The sequence below is a fragment of the Somniosus microcephalus genome, chromosome 2, assembly GCF_052327205.1.
Source record: "Somniosus microcephalus isolate GS21.2 chromosome 2, FLI_Smic_1.0, whole genome shotgun sequence".
Lineage (NCBI taxonomy): Eukaryota > Metazoa > Chordata > Chondrichthyes > Squaliformes > Somniosidae > Somniosus > Somniosus microcephalus.
The window spans coordinates 149,706,969-149,729,140 of record NC_140988.1 but is presented as its reverse complement, the minus strand read 5'-3'; the positions used below and the strand labels follow the sequence as shown (position 1 = coordinate 149,729,140).

General features: G+C 43.2%; 1 protein-coding gene across 2 annotated transcripts in view; it reads left to right on the top strand.

Moving 5' to 3' along the window:
* The window catches only part of wdfy3 (WD repeat and FYVE domain containing 3), a 583,406-nt gene that overhangs the window by 440,243 nt on the left and 120,991 nt on the right, over positions 1 to 22,172 (top strand). For both annotated transcript variants that reach the window (XM_085963501.1, XM_085963491.1), the window contains 3 exons: positions 2,742 to 2,924; positions 18,029 to 18,189; positions 19,906 to 19,983. In XM_085963501.1, coding sequence (XP_085819627.1) covers positions 2,742 to 2,924; positions 18,029 to 18,189; positions 19,906 to 19,983 — 422 coding nt within the window. The remainder of the gene's footprint in view (positions 1 to 2,741; positions 2,925 to 18,028; positions 18,190 to 19,905; positions 19,984 to 22,172) is intronic.

Here is a 22,172-nt window from a genome sequence, read left to right as displayed (position 1 = left end):
GGCAGTGGAGGGGTTAAGAAAGATAGTGGTGAGGTACAGCTGGGTGTCATTAAGGTACATATGGAGCCTGATGTTCTGTCTTTGGATGATGTCACCGAGAGGCAGCATGCAGATAAGAAATAGGGGCCCATGGATATGTTCTTTGGGGACTCCTTTTTTCCCCACCTGTAAGAACCTCCTTAAATATCTCTTTAACCAAGCTTTTAGTCACCTAACCTAATAGCTTCTTTGGCTTGGTGTCAATTTTTGTCTAATTACGCTTCTGTGATGAGCCTTGGAACATTTTTCTACGTTAAAGGCACTGCAGGCAATTCTCTGGCTACAAGTGGATAGGTAATAGGTAAGAACCAGGCTAGGGCAATCCCACTCCGCTGGACAGCAGAGGAGAGGCATTGAAGGAGGGTGCGTGGTCGAGCGTATCAAAGGCTAAAGGCAGGTCAAGAAGGATGAGGAGGGATAGTGCAACACGGTCACAGTTCCGGAGGATGTCATTTGTGACTTTGATTAGGGCCATTTCATCACTGTGGCAGAGGTGGAAACCTGATTGGAGAGTTTCAAACATGGTGTTGTGGGAAAGATGGGCACAGATTTGGGAGGCAACAGCACGTTCAAGGACTTTGGAGAGACCAGGAAGATTGGAGATGGGATGGTAGTTTGCAAGGACAGAGGGGTCAAGGGTGGGTTGTTTGAGGGGAGGGGTGATGACGGCAGAGTTGGATGTGAGCAGGACAGTACCTGAGGAGAGGGAACCGCTATCGATTTAAGCTAGAATGGGGGCCAGGAAGGGAAGTTATAATAATAATAATCAACTTCATTGTCATTGTTAGTGCACAAGTGCAATACAACGAAATGTAGGCTTGCGGCTCCCGAGAGTGTACATTTAGATTAAGACATTTAAACATTCAACATTCATTTGGCTTGTAATACATTAACATAAACATAACCATAATAAAGTGCATTGGCAGATGTGCAGGCTTTAGAGTTTATTTGTGGAGTTCAGTAGGATGACAGCCCTGGGAAAGAAGCTGTTCCTAAATCTGGTCGTTCGGGTGCGAATGCATCTGTAGCGTCTCCCAGATGGCAGGAGGGCGAACAGACTGTGGCTGAGGTGGGTAGGGTCTTTGATGATGGTCCGTGACCTCCGTAAACAGCGTTTCTGGTATATGTGCTCTATGGTCGGTAGCCGGGTGCCGGTAATGCGTTGGGCAGTTTTGACTACCCGCTGCAGGGTGGTAAGCGGTGTAATGGTAAAAGAGTCGAGAGAGCAGGAGTTGGTTCTCATGGACAAGATGAGCTCAGAAAGGGCATGAAGGGAGATGCAAGAGAAAGTTGCGAATTAAGGGCTTGGGTGGGGGGAGCCTTTGGAGAAGCTTGACTTGCTAGGCAAGGGGAAGGGAAGGATACTGCAGAGGCTGCTGAATGGAAGGTCTGAATCTTGGTGACAACAAGCTCCTCGCACTTGCTGGAGGTGAGGGTGGATATGGCAAGGGAGAGGGGTTTAAGAGATGATTGGTATTAGAGAAAGGAAGCCGAGAGTTATCTTTACATTCCACAGTGATCCTGGAGTCGTGAGCAGTTTTGGCAGAGGAGAACAGGGCCCAATAGTGCTTCATCTGGTTCAGCCACACCTAGTGGTGAATAGCTAAACTAGTTGTGCGCCATATCCGTTCAAGTCTGCGCCCCGTGGACTTAAGGGAGTGAAGATGGGGGCTGTACCCAGGGTATGACCAGGATGGGAGAGAGTAAGAACATAAGAAATAAGAACAGGAGTAGGCCATACGGCCCCTCGAGCCTGCTCCGCCATTCAATAAGATCATGACTGATCATCGATCTCAACTCCGCTTTCCCGCCCCATCTCCGTATCCCTTGATTCCCCTAGAGTCCAAAAATCAATCTATCTCAGCCTTGAATATACTCAAAGACTCAGCATCCACAGCCCTCTGGGCCAGAGAGTTCCAAAGATTCACAAGGATGTTGTTGGTGAAAAGTGAATTTAAAACAGATATGTTCGAAAGAATTTCCTTACTCAAATGATGATACATGATTAGAATTATCTGCCAGACAATTCAAGGAGGCAAGAAATAAGAGAAGTTCAAATTGCAGTTGGGTGCTAAACAGTTTACCTTGGCATCCATAGGCTGGGGAGGAATAAAATCAGCAAAAAGTTCTAACTGCTAGCTGCTATCCAGCAGCAACTGCTACCTGTGAAGCTTCATGCTAATAGTGTTTGTGGAGATGTCAGATGAGGGCAGTGTTGCCTGCCTGAAATGGCTCCTGCTTTCTAATAATTTACCAACATTCATTGTCCAAGCATGCACTTGAAGCTTGGATGAGATACCGACCGGACAGTTAACACTCCATGATGAAAGCCTGCTGTCGCTATCGATCGTTGCCTTCAGGAGAGCAAGAGTGAAGTGAGAAAATCCTGGGTTAGGTATGGAATTTAGTACTCCTCCACTTCCACACTGATAACCAATTGCAATTTGAACTTCCCTAATGTCCTTGCCTCCTTGACTTGTGTAGCATATTATTCCAACAATGTATCACCATTTGGGTAAAAAAAAACTTTTAAATCTAATTTTCACTAATTGAAATCAATGCCTTCATCTAACTTGTTGACATCTGACGTCTGAAAATGAATAGGTGTAGGGACTTTTGTATTCGATGTATGGTATTTCTGAGAACGTAAACATTTGGGGACAATTGCTTAACCTTTTTTAACTTAAAACTTCAATTTTTAGGTCGACAACTTCTCCTCAAAGCCGTGAACCGAGTTTGGACTGAACTAATTGTCAGCAAGAAACAAGCTCTGGAGGAGATTTTTAAAGTAACGCTACCTACAAATGAGCGTGGACTAGTGGACTTGTCAACTGCTCGGCCACTCATTGAGGATGCTGCTTTAAAATGCTGGCAAAATCATATGGGTAGGAACTACTGCAAAGTTTTAATTGGAATTTTAACAAGAATTCTGCAAACTGTCTTAGAGTTTAAAAAAAAAAAAAAAAAAAAATTGGTGTTGAAGTGAAATACATAGTCACAACTGTGATGGGCAATTAGTGAGATATTTTAGGTAACTGATTGTGTTTAGTTACAGGGAGAATTTCTGGAAATAGAGAACAAAAGCGCATTAATATATTTCTGATTAATCTGTTCCTGTCATCTGGATTAGGCTGGTAGAGGTGGGGGTGGGGTAAAAAGTACTGCCAATTTCAAAATGTTACTTCTCGTTGTATAACTTTCAAATTAACTTCAGCATTTTATCGGCTGCTGAAGAGGAACAGAATTGAATTGAATTTTTAAAAAAATTATAAATGATGCACAAAGAAAGAAAAGAAAGACTTGCATTTATATAGCACCTTTTACAACCACCGAACGTCCCAAAGTGCTTTACAGCCAATTAAGTACTTTTTGAAGTGTAATCACTGTTGTAATGTCGGAAACGCGGCAGCCAATTTGCGCAAAGCAAGTTCCCACAAACAGCAACATGATAATGGCCAGATAATCTGTTTTAGTGATGTTCTTTGAGGGATAAATATTGGCCAGGACACCAGGGATAACTCGCCTGTTCTAAGAAACAGTGCTGTGGGATCTTTTGCATCCACCTGAGAGAGCAGACGGGGCCTCGGTTTAACATCTCATCCAAAAGCCAGCACCTCCAACAGTGCAGCACTCCCTCAGTACTGCACTGGAGTGTCGGCCTAGATTTTTGTGCTCAAGTCTCTGAATTACATTCAGTACATGGTATTAGTGATGAGCTACTTTTTCAAGAGATTCAAGTATAGAACCATAGAGGTTTACCGCACAGATAGAAGCCATTTGGCCTATAGTGATTAAGAGGAAATAATCTTTCCCTATTTACTCTTATCAAAAGCCATCATAACTTAAACAACCTCTTTTAAATTTCCTCTTGCCTTCTCTGCTCCATTGTCAATAATTCTAGTTTCTCAAGCCTCGCCTCTCATAACTAGAAATATAATAGGAGCATATAACTGTAGCTGTTCCACAGGAGATTGAATATTGCGGGTCCAGGGTGAGTGAGCTTCTCATAGAATGGCAGGATTTGTGCCTGAAGTTTCTCCTTACTATTTTACATTTGCTATGACACAGTAAGCAGTGAGGTGGATAGTAGCAGACTTCAGGGGAACGTAGACAGACTGGTAAAATGGGCAGACATTTGGCAGATGAAATTTAATGCAGCGAAGTGTGAAATGATGCATTTTGGAAGGAAGAATGAGGAGAGGCAATATAAACTAAATGCTACCATTTTAAAGAGGTGCAGGAACACAGTGACCTGGAGATTCATGTGCATAAATCTTTGAAAGTGACAGGACAAGTTGATAAAACCGATAATTAAAAAAAAAAAGTATATGGGACCATTGGCTTTATAAATAGTGGCATAGAGTACAAAAGCAAGGAAGCCATGCTAAACCTTTGTAAATCACTGCTAAACATTTATAAATTGCTGGTTAGACCTCAGCTAGAGTATTGTGTCCAATTCTGAGATTTACCAGGGTTTTCAGCTATGTAGCGAGACTAGAGAAGCTGGGATTGTTCTCCTTGGAGCAGGGAAGGTTAAGGGGAGATTTAATAGAGGCGTTCAAAATTATGAGAGGTTTTGATAGAGTAAATAAGAAACTGTTTCCACTGGCAGGTGGATTGGTAACCAGAAGACACAGATTTAAGGTAACTGGCAAACGAACCAGAGAGGAAATAAGAAATTGTTTGACGTAGCAAGTTATGATGATCTGGAATTCCCTGCCTGAAAGGGTGATGGAAACAGATTCAATAGGAACTTTCAAAAGGGGATTGGATGTATACTTGAAAAGGCAAGATTTGTAGGGTTATGGGGAAACAGCAGGGGAGTGGGACTAATTGGAGAGCTGTTTCAAAGAGCCGGCACAGGCACAATGGGCCAAATGGCTTCTTTCTGTGCTGTATGATTCTATATATTGTGTGGCGGTATTAAAACTACAGATTACCATCTTAACTAGGGTGAGTGGTGCAGACAGAAAATAAAATCACCAGCAGTGTTGTAGAGAGCTCGGTTTGAACCTAGTACAGACTAGCAAGATATAATCTATTTTCTGGCCGTAAAGGTTCTATGTAACACAAATTCCAGTTCTTGGTACTGTATGTGGGAGCTTAAAGCAGAAACTGCTCAAGTAGCTGGCACTTAATTGAAACCTTAGAGAGGCCATAAGCATTGACTGTTGTGGTAAGGATGATTAGGCACTCAAATTCGAAATGCTACATTCCCCAGTATTGATGCCTTTGAGATTTCTTACCTTGATCAGTGTGTAGTGAGCATTGACTGCCACACATTTCTGTTGGGGGATGTAGTATTTAGAACTATACTTAACCATAGTTCATTGCTGGGTCAGCCAACAGTATTCACTATTTCAAATGTTCATACTGATGAAAAATTCAAACAATATAATAATGGTTTTAACATTAGTAGTGGGAGGGTTGTTACAACTTTGTTCCAAAAGTAGTAAGCCCAATCTGCCTTGTTCCAACTGGAAAATAATGGAAATGTAAAATTATATTTTGATCAATTATGGGATTTGTCTACCATTCACTGATATTTCCCATGAAGATAAATATGCAATGAATTGAAATTAAGCATTTAATATAATACTTGCCACTCAAAATACAATAAAACCAAAACGAATTACATTTCACACAGAATTATATCCAGCAGCCCTATCTTCAGAGAAGTTTAAAACAGATATGGTGAACTCTGTGAATTATGAGCACTGTTCAATAAAATGACAGTATTTAAGAAACACCAGTTTGTGAAACAATTCCAATAACCTTGTGTTAGATAGTGTTTCATTTCTTTAATTGCACCATGATTATTTTTTTATGAATTAGCATTTTGATGGCAATAACATTTTAATTGCCTGCTGTCAGTCTTTATGAATGTTACTGAGAATGCATTTGGCTAAGGCTTTGGATAAATGGTCTTGTGTTTTTAATATTTAGTGGAAATTAATATTCTTGTTTCAACTCTTTCTGTCCACTATCTTTCTGTCCACTATTCAAATGACAGCTGTGTTTGTGCTGCCATTATTCACCCATATGTAAAAATGAGTTAAAACATGAAAAGAGTAGGCAAGCAGAAAAGATGGAAGATGAGGAAATGTGTGAACATATGGAGGCAAAAAGAAAGCGATGAATTTGTGTGCTATTGACCATGCACAATTAGGGTTATGTCTTTTAGCACCCATGGGACAGTGGCACAAGCTGAGAGTCATTTGGAGATGTCAGTGGAAGCCCAGACTAGAACCAGGTGTTGCGAGGAAGACAGCAGAGGGAGGCAAGATGAGAATTGAGAGGGAGAGAGCAGCCAGGATTGGGACAGGAATCGGGAGGGAACAAGCAGCCAAAGGTGGAACTGGAGTTAGCAGTCAGGACGGGGAGAGCACTGGGAGCGTTGGTCCACTGACATAATGCCATGAAGTGCTGCAACATAGGCTCAACCCTTTTCCCTAGTAATACAGGGAAAGTTTGAATCTAGAATATCTCAAGCCACTCTTGCATGCCACCTGACAGCCACCCAAGATTGGAATTGAGAGTCAGAAAAGGCCAACTGTCCCATTCCCTCAGATACAGGAGGTTTAATGGTTAAGGGTTAATCAAGATGTAGGGGAACTGCATTGAATTAAAACACAGAAGTGGCCCAACCAGGCCATGTTGGAGTTTATCCTCCACAAGCAATCCTAATCCCACGTGCCCACCCTTGTATCTTTATTCCCTTTTCCTTCAACCACCTATCTAACCTATTAAATATTGACCTGGTCTCTGCTTGAATCAATAACTCTGGTAGTGCGTTCCACAGCCTCACATCCCTCTGTTTAAAAAAAAGTGTCTCCTCCCTGCTCTCCTAAATTCTTTACGTTTAATCTTGTATCTATATATCCTCACTTTACGGCCACGCAGCTTAAAGGGAACATTGTTTCTATCTACTCTTTCGCATCCATTCATAATTTTGAATGCCTCTATTAAATCACCCCGTAACCACCTCTGTTCTAACAAAAATAGTCCCAGTTCTTTATTTTTATATTTACTCATAGCAGAGAACATCTACACTGTACCCTTTCTGTTCCCTCAACATCCTTCCTATAATAGGCACCCAAAACTGCTACAGTATTCCAAATGTGGTCATTACATCTAATCTTTTATATTCTATACTTTGTATAAAATCTAGTATTCCATTAGCTTTTTTTGAATAGACTTATCCACTTGAGTGCTAGTTTTAATGTTTTGTGAACCTGATCTCCCAAATCATTCTACTTTTCACGTCGCCCGACTTTCACCCATTCAAAGTATAAACTTCTGTTTTTTTAGCTGAAGTGTACTGCCTCACAATTGCTGATACTGAGTGACCTGTCACTTTTTTTTTGCCCAGCTAGTTCACTCTTTATTTTTCTAAAATCTGTCCTATTTAAATCTGGTACCTGTATTTTTGTTATAAATTTTTCACTTTCTAATTGGACCTTAAAACTTATCAAATGGTGGTCATTATTCCTGAGGTGCACACCCACATTTAATTCATCGATCTGATCTATTTCATTACTCATAACTACACCTAATGCACCTCTCCCCTTTAAAGGCATTCAAACATAATGCTTCGAGGAGTCCTGTACACTTTTTAGGCATTCCATTGTTTTTTCTATTTACTCCCTCCCTCTCCCAGTCAGTGAGTCGGTCAAGAGCAATAATACAATATATATTCTTCTAAGGCTGTGTTACGCATTGTCAGAACTACTGAATTAATACATTGGCTTGATGCATGTTTAAGTTTTAATTCAAATCCCTCTTTGTACATATCCTCATTACCTGCACTCTATAACCAGTAGCAATATTAACTGACTTCCATTGCTAGATACCCGAGGACAACATAAAAAGCGGGATTAATGGAACAGAGACTGTTTCAGCATCTGGCGCTGTCACAGCTTTTGCATAAATTGTAATGACTGACTGTAATCCTAATTAAGGTGTCCATGAACAACATTTTTAAGCACCTTAAATAATTGTCATTGCACTGTTATCTTCACATTAATCCTATGAGGCTATTTTTGAAATATTGTAATTTGTCACACATCTCCTGTAAACTGTACTCTGGGTTTTAAATATAAAAATGTAATACAGTATAGAATCCTTGGGGTAGATTATCCAACTGGCAGAATCGAGGCACATGGGAACTGGGAAATGCGGCTAGTGGAATTTTTCATCAGTTCCACTGATTGCTGACTATGGAGGGGGGCTGGTTCCACAGCGCAGCCTGTGTTGGAGCAGTGAATGACTGACCACAACTTCAGGATGTCTGCGTTTAGATGCGCATGCGCTAAATCGTGAAGTTATGGTCATTTTCAGAGGGGTAATGACAGCGAACGCTGACGGTTTGCCATCATTACCCACCGCAAAATCTGGGCTACTGTTCCGTCCCCTGCCAGGCACTGTTGAGAGCCCCCTTCCCACAGGAGGGCTGTTGTGTATTTTTTTTTATTCGTTCATGCGATCTGGGCATCGCTGGCATGGCCAGCATTTATTGCCCATCCCGAATTGCCCTCGAGAAGGTGGTGGTGAGCCGCTTTCTTGAACCGCTGCAGTCCGTGTAGTGAAGATACTCCCACAGTTATGGAGTTCCAGGATTTTGACCCAGCGACGATGAAGGATTGGCGAATTGGCTGAAGACTGGCTTCTGTGATGGTGGGGACCTCAGGAGGAGGCCGATATGGATCATCCGCTCGGCACTTCTGGCTGAAGATGGTTGCAAATGCTTCAGCCTTGTCTTTTGCACTCACGTGCTGGGCTTCACCATCATTGTGGATGGGGATATTCATGGAGCCTCCTCCTCCCGTTAGTTGTTTAATGGTCCACCACCATTCTCGACTGGATGTAGCAGGACTGCAGAGCTTTGATCTGATCCGTTGATTGTGGGAACGCTTAGCCCTGTCTATAGCTTTTTAGCATGCATGTAGTCCTGTGTTGCAGCTTCCCCAGGTTGGCACCTCATTTTTAGGTACGCCTGGTGCTGCTCCTGGCATGCTCTTCTACACTGCTTACTGAACCAGGGTTGGTGCTCTGGCTTGATGGTAATTGTAGAGTGAGCGATATGCCGGGCCATGAGGTTACAGATTGTGTTGGAATACAATTCTGCTGCCCACAGCAGCTCATGGTTGCCCAGTTTTGAGCTGCTAGATCTGTTCTCAATCTATCCCATTTCACAACACAATGAAGGGTGTCCTCAGTGTGAAGACGGGACTTCGTCTCCACAAGGACTGTGCGGTGGTCACTGCTACCATGGACAGATGAATCTGCAACAGGTAGATTGGTGAGGACGAGGTAGGTTTTTCCCTTGTGTTGGTTCTCTCACCACCTGTCGCAGGCTGCCCAGACTGGCAGCTATGTCCTTCAGCACTTGGTCAGTAGTGAAGTCCCCCACCCAGCATATATGCTTGACCTGAAGCCATGAGACTTCATGGGGTCCGGAGTCAATGTTCAGGACTCCCAGGGCCGCTCCTTCCTACTGTGCCGCCGCCCCTGGTGATGGAGGAGTTTGGGACATTGGCTGAAAGGTATGATTCTGTGAGTATGACTATGTTGCTTGACAAGTCTGTGGGACAGCTCTCCCAATTTTGGCACAAGTCCCCAGATGTTGGTGACGAGGACTTTGCAGGGTCGACTGGGCTGGGTGTGCCGTAGTCATGTCCGAAGCCAGTGCCTAGGTCGATGCCGAGTGGTCTGTCCAGTTTTATACTTATTATTGTTTCTTGTAGCGGTTTGATACTGAGTGGCTTGCTAGGACATAAGAGTCAACCACATTGCTGTGGGCCAGCAGATTTCTTTCCCTAAAGGACATTAGTGAGCCAGATGGACAATCCGATAGTTTCATGGTCACCATTCCAGATTTATTTAATTGAATTTAAATTCCCCAGCTGCCGTGGTGGGATTAGAACTCATGTCTCCGGATCATTAGTTCAGGCCTCTGGATTACTAGCCCAGTAACATTACCACTATGCTACCAGACAGGACAGCCCCTCTTTGCCACATTTCTTGTAGCAATACCTCTCTTGCTGCATCCGCAAATCTGGGCTCTGTCTTGGTGATGCCTTGTTATATTTGCACACAATATTTGCAAGCAAAGAAAAAGGCTCTGCCTTTTGAACAGCTGTTTAGCCCTTTATGTAGGTGCTGCAGCACCAAATCAGCAAACTCTCAGTGACTGGCAAATTCCCATCAGGGAGCTTATTGCGCATATCTAACTTGGGCACCACACACATTTCCTGCCCCTCAAATGTGGCCAACAGCAAATGCACTCCAATAAAGAAAAAAAATCTGACAAGATCACATTTTTATTCTGTGTTTGCAAATTTGGGGGGGGGGGGGTGGGCGGTGGTGGGGTGCGGGATGAATTTCTACGGGGGATTCTCTCACTCGTCTGCCGTAACTACAACAGAAGATCTGCGGAAATTCCAGAAAAATGGCATTATCGCTATTAATGCCTTTTTCTAGGGTTTCTGTGGCTCTTCCATTGAAGTTAAGCAGTTGACTTTTTTTATTCCTCTACGCGATGTGGGCACTGCTGGCAGGACCAGCAGTTATTGCCCATCCCTAGTTGCCCTTGAGAAGGTGGTGCTGTGCCGCCTTCTTGAACCACTGCAGTCCATGTGGTGAAGGTACTCCCACAGTGCTGTTAGGCAGGGAGTTCCAGGATTTTGACCCAGCGACGATGAAGGAAAGGCGATATATTTCCAAGTCAAGATAGTATTTGACTAGATGGGGAACTCGGAGGTGGTGGTGTTCCCACGCACTTGCTGCCCCTAGGTGGCAGAGGTCGAGGGTTCGGGAGGTTCTGTGAAGAAGCCTTGGTGAGTTGCTGCAGTGCATCTTGTAGATGGTACACACTGCACCCACGGTGTGCTGGTGGTGCAGGGAGTGAATGTTTAAGGTGGTGGATGAGGTGCCAATCAAGCGGGCTGCTTTTTCCTATATGGTGTTGAGCTTCTAGAGTGTTGTTGGAGCTGCACTCATCCAGGCAAGTGGAGAGTATTCCATCACACTCCCTACTTGTGCCTTGTAGATGATGGAAAGGCTTTGTGCAGTCAGGAGGTGAGACACTCATTGCAGAATGTCCAGCCTCTGATGTGCTCTTGTAGCCACAGTGTTTATGTGGCTGGTCCAGTTAAGTTTCTGGTCAATGGTAACCCCCAGGATGTTGATGGTGGGGGATTTGCCGATGGTAATGTTGTTGAATGTCAAGGGGAGGTGGTTAGACTCTCCCTTTGGAGATGGTCATTGCCTGGCACTTATCAGCCCAAGCCTGAATGTCGTCCAGGTCTTGTTGCATGTGGGCTTGGACTGCTTCATTATCTGAGGAATAGCAAATGGCACTGAACACTGTGCAATCATTAGCGAACATCCCCACTTCTGACCTTATGTTGGAGGGAAGGTCATTGATGAAGCAGCTAAAGATGGTTGGGCCTAGGACACTGCCCTGAGGAACTCCTGCAGCAATGTCCTGGGGCTGAGATGATTGGCCTCCAACAACCATCTTCCTTTATGCTAGGTATGACTCCAGCTAGTGGAGAGTTTTCCCCGTGATTCCCATTGACTTCAATTTTACTAGGGCTCCTTGATGCCACACTCGGTCAAATGCTGCCTTGATGTCAAGGGCAGTCACTCTCACCTCACCTCTGGAATTCAGCTCTTTTGTCCATGTTTGGGCCAAGGCTATAATGATGTCTGGAGCTGAGTGGTCCTGGCGGAACCCAAACTGAGCATTGGTGAGTAAGTGCTGCTTGATAGCACTGTTGACAACCCCTTCCATCACTTTGTTGATGATTGAGAGTAGGCTGATGTGGTGGTAATTGGCCAGATTGGATTTGTCCTGCTTTTTGTGGACAGGAGATATTGGGCAATTTTCCACTTTGTCGGGTAGATGCCAGTGTTGTAGCTGTACTGGAACAGCTTGGCTAGAGGCACGGCTGGTTCCAGAGAACAAGTCTTCACTACAGCCGGGATGTTGTCGGGGCCCATTGCATTTGCTATATCAAGTGCGCTCAGCCATTTCTTGATGGATCATTGGTCCAGGTGTCTGGATTACTTGTCCAGTAACATAACCACTATGCAACCTTACCGTCATCAGTGAGAGAATCCCCATGGAAATTCACCTCCACTTAATATTTTTAAAGATTTTTTAAATCAATTTTTGTTTAATTCCATTCTTCATCCCCATTAGTGTAACATTAATTTATCACTTCAAAAGTAACTTAAAAGTGCTCGATTGGATCTCCAGCAAAATTTAGAAGTGACACCCTGATATTGATTTTGCTTTTGAAGAAACAAACACACACTTTTCCTCCACACCACTGCATGCTGTTCACACCTGTTTTGGAACACAATGGGCCTGAATTTGTGATCGGAGGCGTCCCGCAATAAAAGTAAGCGCCTACCTGATGGTCCTGGAACCTCGGAGACGTGAGCTCCTGGGCCTCTACGGGTAGGCCTGCGTAGAGGCCCACGTATCCCACGCGGTTCGCAAGCATCCCTGGGATCACGTGGGACAGCCCAACCAATCAAAAAGGGGGATCCCATTATGCTTATGGGGATTCCATTTACGTATGGAATCCCTATAAGCTTAATAGGAATTACCCAAAAAATACATTTTTACAGCACTGAAATTAAAAACATTAAAATACAATTTAATTAAACATTTAAAACAAAATGTTATTTTTTTGAAAAATTAATTTAAACATTTTTCAAGGGGCCAAAAATAACACAAACTTGATTTACAGGTTAAAATGATTTTAAAAATGTTATTTTAATATTTATTCTCACCCTTTTGCTGGTAAAAGAAGGCCTTACGCCTGCTATTACCAGCCATAAGGGTTTCATGGGCATTCGCTGGGCAAGAGTTGGGCAAATAGCCTAACTCTGCAAGCGAATGTCCATTTCCTGGGGATGCGGAGGATCTGTCAAGAAGATTCTTGACCGATGACATTGCAAGTTCTGGGTTTTCGCACATGCGCAGCCCATGCGTAAACCCAGAACCTGCGGGGCACTTACGGCCACATACGTACCGCTTACACGGTCATAGGACACAGAAAATTTGTGCCAATGTAATTAAACAACTATTTTACTAATGTTTCTTAAATGCAATATGGTATCCGAAGGTTACCTTAACAATAACCATTATCAGCAACTTGCATTTGTATAGCATCTGTAACATTGCAAAACATCCTAAAAGTTGGGGCCAGACCTGAGCAGCAGTAACCAGAAGAGTTAGCAATGATGCATGAAGACACAGTCGAAAAGATAGGTTTTAAATAGGCTTTTGAAAGTGAGGAGAGATGTAACCAGGCAGAGGGCTTTAGGAAGAAAGAACATTTCAGAGTGAAGAGGTGCGATGGATGAAAGCTTTGCCACCACTTGTGGAGCCAACTTTAAGCCCTTCAATTGCCACCCCATCTCAAACTGCTTTTTAATTTCTATGATTTTTGACTGCATCATTGCCACCCAACTCTGTTCACTTCTTGTTATAAATCTCATCATCATAAAGAATCTACTCATGAAATAACGCTGGAAGGCCAGCTGGTGGCGTCGTCCAAGGAGTATAAATACTCGGGCGTGGGCCCAGCTTGCCAGGGACATTTTGTAAGATAGGAACTAGTGAAGTACAACTAGACCTCCATGTTCTGAAACATGTTGATTAAAGCCTTGCTTTATACTCAAACCAAGTGCGTAGTGAGTTTTATTACGTCACTTCTCCCATGATTCCCTCTTCAAATCCCTTCACTCTGGCTTTTAACAAATCCATAGCCCTGGTCAAAATTATCAACAACATTCTTTGTGCCCGTGATGCATTATCCCTTCTTGACCTCTGAGGCATCGGCCACGCTTTCCATCTGTATTGTTTCTTTATAGTCCACCAACAAAGAACTGCCCTCACTTTCATTCCTACTTGCCTCACTTCAGCTGTCACCTAGCCAGTAATAAATTCTTCTTCTACCTCTGCACAGTCACTTCAGGAGTGCCCTTGGGCAACATTATCCATAGGCTTAGGTTCTGCTTCCACATTTATGTCAACGACACCCAGCTCTGTCTCTCCACCACCAACCTGAACTCTAAAACTATCATGTTTTCAGATTACTTGTTGGAACATCAAATTGTGGATGAGCCAGTACTTTTCCCAGCTGAAGATGAGAAAGACTAAAGCTATAATTTTCAGAACCAACCAAAACCTCCCATGCTTGGCTCCAGCTCCATTCCCCTTCCCTGCTCCTTACTCAGCCTGATCCTGATGGTGTGCAACCTCGATGTCCTATTTATTTGATCCTGAGCTGCACTTCAGACCGTCTATCCTATCTATCACCAAGACCACTTACTTTCACCTCCACTGTTATCTTACCCCCACCGCCACTGAAACCCTTATGAATGCTCCTGAGCATTCCTAAAGAAATTCCAATTTGTTCAAAACCTGCAACCTGACCTATGCTAATTTAACCATCACCCTATCCTCAACGTATTTCATTGGCTCCCCATCTCCCAACACTTTAAAATCAAAATCTTCCTCTGTGTTTACAAATCCCTCCATGGCCTCGAACTCGACCTACCCTACATCGTAGTTCATGCACTTCTATCATCCTGTTCATTCTCCTGTTCCTCTGTTTCACATCAGTGACTTGTAGTCCTCTACGCTCTACTTTACAATCCCCTGCCGAAATCTCTCTACCCTGCTACTTCACTCCATGGGGGAAACATTCAGTTGTTTGCACCTCCCGTTAGCGCCTTAAGAGGGCGCTAATGGGGCGCAAAGCAACTAGCGCCCGGGCGTGGCGATGTTTGCGCCGCTCGCGAAATTAACTAGATATTTTGTGGCGGCGCTAAATACTACCACCACGATCTCCTGCGCCGGCAGATCGTGACGTCGGTCGAGGGCGTAGCGCCCCGGGCCGGATATTGAGTGGCGCACCCTGCCTTACTGCCTGCCGCTAGCAACGACAGGTTGAGGGGAGCGTTTTGCAGCCAGAAAGGGACTGGGGGAGCGCTATTTAAAGGCGACTGCTTCCTGCCTTTTTTTGTTGGTGACATTTTTGCACCGTGCATTCTGAGAGAGAGAAAGACTTCTGGAGAGATTCAATACTGTGAAGGAGTTTTGCATATTGAGCAGCACTTTGCAGGTTCATTTTGATTTGCCCTTGTATCTGTTTAGAAGAGACTGTGGGGGCTGCACTCTGAGCTCTTTCCCTGGGTCTCTCCATTGTTCTTTCCAGCAGATTTGATGTACAGGTCTCTCCAGGCCAAGATTCAAGGCTGCAATGAGCAGGATGTGGATGGAGAGCAAGATCAACCCTCCCCTTTAAGATAAAAACAGAAAATGCTGGAGAAACTCAGCAGGTCAAGCAGCATCTGTGAAGAGAGAAACAGAGTTAATGTTTCAGGTCGATGACCATTCATCAGAACTCCTCTTTAAGAACTGGCCGGTGCCAGTGTGTCTGTGTTCCATTGCTGACTGACATCACATGAGATTTGCCAGCGCTGTGAGGTAACACCTCGCTCCTTGGCCTTTGCACCTTAAGACAGATGTGGAGCACCTGATTTAGCGTTCCAATCACCTCCAGGGGCGATAAAAGCCAAGTTTGCTGTCAGAGGCAATAATTAGCGCCAGGCGCTAAACTTTGCGCACGGCCGATAATGGCGCCCCAAACGGAGCGATACTGAATTTCTTCCCCCATGCCTTTTAAAGTCTCCTCAAAACCTATCTCTTCAACTGTGTTTTCAGTCATCAGTTCTAATTGTTCTCTAATGCTCGCCATTTGTTTCTCTTTGAAATGCTTTGGGATACTCACTTTGTTAGAGGGGCCATTTAAATGCAATTTGTTTATGCAAAACCTTCCAGTAGACATTCACTTATTGCTTCAATAAATTAGAAATACTTATATCAGATTTAAGATAGATTTCACATTATTTTATATCTGTTCCTTTCTTCCAAAAATGTAAATGCTGCAAACAGTCCTTTGGCTCCAAGTCCAAAGAAAATAGAGCCTAGTTTTAACAGGTAACATCCTATGGAAATTGGGATTTTTGTAAAAGTCTATAAAACTTGAAACAGCATAATGAATCTCATCATGTAGGTTAATATCAAGCAGTTTCTGCCAACTCGTGGAGTAGCTATCTGCCCTTGTGCTTTTGAGGTGCTACAATTTTTATAGTTTTTAAACTTCTTCCTTCTTTTGACTCATTAATATTATGAAACAATACTGCCTGGCTATTGTGTTGCTATGTAAAACACCACCAGATTTTAATCTGTTGAGTAGACTGTCCTGCACTAATCAGATACCAAGTTCATTTGAAAATGGTTCTCAGTCTGGGCTATTCATATCCTGCGTCGACATCTATAAGAACTGACTCAAAGCATTTCAAATTTTCCCCAGCTATGCTGTTGATTCTTTTTGATAATGTACATCCTAGAATAATTGGTGCATTGTTCCATGTCCTTGAATATTGTGCACTTTGTACATTTAACTTGTCATTAGAGATTGTCACAATCTTGATGAGAGATTTTCTCTCATACTCCTATTTCCTTTCAATATTCAGGGAGTGGAAAATCATTTCCTAATATGTTTATGTGCCCAAATCCATGGACTTGCACCTGAAATTACTTTAGACTGTATTTAGACCAGCCTTAAAAATGATTTTCTTCATATCAGAAAAAGAAAACGTGGAAACTTTCCACTTTTATTGTAGAATTCAACTCCTCCTCATTTTCTCCCCTTACTTCCTCTCCTGAAAGTCGTGACTCATATTGAAGTGTGACCCCACAGGGGTTACAGCCACCCAAGTGATTTTTTTCATGTGGGATTCTAGACAGTGTCAAAATAACAACAGAAAATGCTGGAAACACTCAGCAGGTCAGGCAGCATCGAGGAGAGAGAAACAGAGTCAACGTTTCGAGTCGGAGACCCTTCGTCAGAACTTCGCCTGCTGAGTGTTTCCAGCATTTTCTGTTATTTCAGATTTCCAGCATCCGCAGTATTTTGCTATTGTATTAGTGAGTGTCAAAAGATGCTTTTATCATGTCCAATACTGTTGGCACTAGGCATCAACACACAAGCAGTTTCCAACAGGGTTGCTGGCTAGCAATCAGAAGCACAAATCCTCTCTAACCTTTCCTTTTTCTCTTTCTAACCCAGGGATGCTAAAGGTATTTGTAGTGCCCCATTGCCACCCTGGCTGAGCTCAGTTACTCTACATGGTCCAGAAATCAAGTGTGCAACCATTTTTGCTGCTTTGTTCAGTATTGCACATTTACTTACTGATCTAACTCCCAATATGTTGCAGTAAATTTGTATTGTGCCAAAAGTGATGCTGGTAGTGCTGAATTTTGCCACCTTTAGCTGACAATGACTCTTGCATATGTCTCTGTATGGTGATTTGCTAACATTATAACTGCCTTTTTTAACATTCATTATAAAATCAAACACCCTATTTTGCACACACATTGCAGATGCAGAGTAAATCCCTCTGGTCTAATATTGTGTCTCAACTCCAACTGTAGAAGTGTGCCATTATCACACTAGTGTAACATTTCCAGTTCTCACACCAGCCATCCTTGAGGCCTCTGAGTGAAATTGCCGCATCATGTATAGTTTTGTGCTGCTGGCTGTTGCCAACTCGGACTGTCCAAAGTAATTTTATGATGGGGCTCTTGCATCCAGTAGAGAGAGATCATCTTTATCTAGATTGTGCCATGTTTTGTACATACATTGTTTACTATAGGATGAACTGAACTGTAAATAGTAATTGTTTTCTATCTCCTGTGATAGTAGGAACCATTATTGAAATAATGTGGCTTGATATTTATAGTCTCTATGTTCTCATTTATACATTTATTTGACTTTTATGGTGTTTTCATACAAAAGTTACTGGAACATTATTGTATGCTGACCTATATTGTTGAAAATCCTAGAATGCTTGTTAGAAATTTAAAATGTTCTTGCCTTGTTTCTCTCTTGGATAGCCCATGAAAAGAAGTATATTAGTAGAGGAGAAGCAACCATAGCTCCTGCTACACAGTCAAAACTATCACGTGTGAGTAGTGGGTTTGGTCTGTCAAAGTTGACTGGATCCAGGCGAAACAGAAAGGAAAGTGGAATCAGTAAAAATAACCTCACATCACAGGTAGACTTTCTCCTTTTAATTTGATCATTTTAGCCTGCATCACCTATGCCTGTAATTGAAATAATGGCTGTAATCTGTTTCCTATTTTGGTACAATTTTGTGAACTGAGAAATCCAGAAGAATGACACATAAAACAAGAATTTAACCCCCTTCCAGTAGTAGCCAAATGCCTCTTAATATCAGCAGTAGCAATTCTCAAAGAAAAAAGTGGAACCGTTCAAGGAATCTTGCTTGGCAATCCTGTAGGCCTCTCCCGATGCCAGGGTTATATATTGTGTATATTAGAGGTCAAATTAAATATGGACTTTGACAGAATGTAACATCAAACAAAATGTATTGAAGTCAGCTTGTATACTCCTGAATTGGTGATAGTATAAAGCAGACTTACCCCAGGGGGTTGGTTTTATTCTGATTTAGGTGTATACCAATATTATCTGGCAATATGCCAAGAAGATGGATGCCGTTCTGAATGCAAGCTGCCGATTTATCACAGGTTGCTTAAAACCAACAAACACCAACAGCCTATATATCCTGGCAGGTATCGCTCCCCCTGATATAAGAAGAACGGTAGCCAGCAAGAAAGAGCGACTCCGTCAAACATCAGATGAGAGGCACCCTCTGCATTGTCATACACCTACACCCAGCCGCCTAAAGTCAAGGAAGAGCTTCATGAACAGTGTTGTTCCATTACAATCAACCTCATCTGAAGCCCGCATCGCCTTGTGGAAAGACCGGCTTGCCAGTCTTGAACAACCCCCAGCGATGGAAATTTTACCTGATGAAAGCCTTCCTCCAGGAGCTAATTGCAACTGGGCAATCTGGAAGTGCCTTAACAGATTTAGGACCAGTGTAGGTTGCTCAAAGGTGTCACTAAACAAATGGGGATATTCAACCAGCCTGACAACTTGTGAATGTGGAACTGAGGCACAGACTATGCAACATCTCCTGCAATGCCCATCATTAGAGGAACCCTGCACTGCTGCAGATCTTGCCGAATCCAACAACAAGGCGCAAAAATGTGTCCAGTTCTGGCTGGGCTATGTATAGACTGTCCGTGGACATGATAAGAAGAAATCTGGCAGTGGACTACAAAAGAATCATCCTCCTGCCACACACATTCCATCCACTGTTGCCCATTCAATTGAAATTTTTGAAAAAGTAAATGTGCACATGCTGACATGCATTCACACACTGTAACCAATAATCCCTCTAATTTTTTTTATACTGCGCAGCCCATTCAAAATTCCACGCATGCGCAGTTTTTCCATTTAAAAGCCGGTGAGCCGGCTGCACGGGACCTCCAGAGCGCTGCACAGCTTAAAAGGAACATTGACTGTGGCCTTCCAGCATAACTATGTCGGCTTCACTCATTTGCCTGGATAGATTTAATATACCAAGCACTGTCAAATTATCATGGTAATACTAGACGAGATAGGTGTAACCCTTAGTGACTTACTGTATGGGGGTTTATGTTTATTCTGCAAGGTGACTTGAATGCATGTGGATATGCAAGAGGTGATACTGTGCTCACAACGAGGAGCTACACTCACAGGCCGGAGAATCGTGGCTACAGTGTTGCACCCAGTCTCTGACCCGTGCTTCCTGTGAGAGCACTTCCTTTTAAAGCGTAGGATTTCAGAATTACCTCTGTAGTCTTATAAAATGTTGGTGCTTCTTCCATAAACACTATTATTAATTTGTTTTTCTTCCCCTCAGGAAACCTCCCAGTGGATGTTCACTCACATTGCTGTTGTGCGGGATTTAGTGGATATGCAATATAAAGAATATCAGGAGGTAAAGGCTATATATTTTTTTAAAAGCTACTGTCTTAAATATAATTTTTTATCTGGTGAACTAAGGGCTTTTTGTATCTGGTGCTGTCCAGGAAATAGGTATTCAAACATTCAGTTGTTTATCATATTTAATCCAAGCAGGTATTCAAAGATTTGGTTAAGCAGAATTATCCAATGATGGGAGAATGCATAGTATGGTATATACACATTATAGACAGACCCTCAAAATGTATCTATATCTTTGCTGCAGTAGTGTGAAAAGTATCTTCACCATGCAGCATAACGTTTTTTTGATTAGGAGTATATTTTTTAAAATATGGAAACCAATAAAAAAAGCTTGTTGCAGCATTAACTGTTAGGATGATGCTGGTTTGTACATTAAAGTACTCATGAGATTAAAAGAGCCAGTATTCAGACCATCAGTAATGGTGGTTGTCAGCTCCACTGCTCCACAACTGCATGTTGAGAAGAGGGAAAAATAAGCAAGTGAAAAATGAGGAAGTACATAGTTAAAAGGCATAGGGGGAGAAATTGGGTGAGTAGCGCCACCTGTTAGCGCCCAAAGAGGCAGTCAATGGCTGTAGCGCCACTGGCTGCGTCTCCGGCGATATTCAGTAGGGGCGCTAATGATGGCGTTAGGCATTTGCGCTGCGCCGCCACCGATGACGTCATCGGTGTGCGCAGTGCCCCATTCGTGCCCCGTTCACGATATTTGGTAGCGAACGCCGCAGTTGTGCCGCTCGCTACCCGCGCCCGGTTCACGGGGCCTTACTGTGCCGGCAGCGGCGCAAGTTAAGGTGGAGGTGCGGGGCGGCCGCTTTTTCGGCGGCCGCCTGCCAGCACCTCTGTCCCCGGCCTCCTAAACCCCCCCCCCCCCCCCGCGGCATTGCCGGCTGTTTCCCAAGAGCCCGGCACTTCTCCTTGGTGCCGGGCTCATTTGCCGGCACTCGTGATCGGGGACCGCGCTGTTGCAGGCACCTCCCCCTTAACAGTGGGAGGAAGGCCTGCAGTACCGCAGCGTGCCGTGCCGCAGCATGTGGCGCTGCGGTACGTTGCGCTGCGATAATCAGTTTCAGCGCCCTAAGAGGGACGTGGAGCGCCTCGCCCCGTCTCCCTCGAGGAGCAATGAAACTGAATTTCTGGCGATCGGTATCACTCCGATCGCTGCGCTAAATCCTGTGCTCAGGCGACTTTGGCGCCCCAACCCAATTTCTAGGCCTTAGACCTTTATTTAAAATAAATACAGAAGGCACCTTGTCAGTTATAAAGAAGCCTGTTTTATATCAATCTATACCTATGGCATTTTCAAGTTAGTTCCCTATGTATGTTATTACTTGTTGCAAGGCTCATGGCTCATGTTCAGGGTATGGTAACAGAGTGCTTAACTCTATAGATCATATTAACCAGAATATTATTTTGTAAAAGACTTATTGCAGTAACATCAGTAACATACACACTGATGTAAGTACCTTCCTTTAATATTACTCGCCTTAGAATTGCCTTGCCCTTTAAATTTCCCTTTTCAATAATCTTCACTATAAAGGTGGTACAATTCTGTGCTGGTTTAGCTAACTTAGCTGTGGCAGCTGGAGGGGCACTCTAATTGGCCCTAGTACCCCTGGATAAGAAGGGAAAAATCTGCCAGGATTCCTGGTCCTGATCAGTACTGTAAGTGTGTGAATGTGGAAGCTGGGAGGAAGGATTGGGCTCAGCTATGATGCCCTCCCCCCAATTGAATTATTTGCCAACACACTCTGACAAGATTGACGCACAAAATGTCATTTGAGAGTGATGCCAAAGGGTAATAAACATCTGTGAAATCAAATCATAGCATTCAAATAACACTTTTATGAGAGGAACGGTGAGGAGGAAATAGGCAAGAAAAAATTTCTTTTTTTTAAAGTACAACTTTTGTGCATACAGGAACACATGCACATGAGTATTCTATTTCATTGTGAGTTAACAGCTTATTATACAATGAAAACTCCAGCCAATGACAGAGGAGATTAAAAATGATCATCGTATTTTATAGTAACTGAAAACGTTTGCCTTATTAGCTTTAAGTGACTGTTAGGCCTTGCCAGTATTTACAAAATACAGCTGAGGTGTAGCTTTAAGTACAGACTGCTGAAGTGGTTGGTGACTTAATTTTAATTTTCGCTATTTGACTGAGTCAATAGCAGTTGTTTA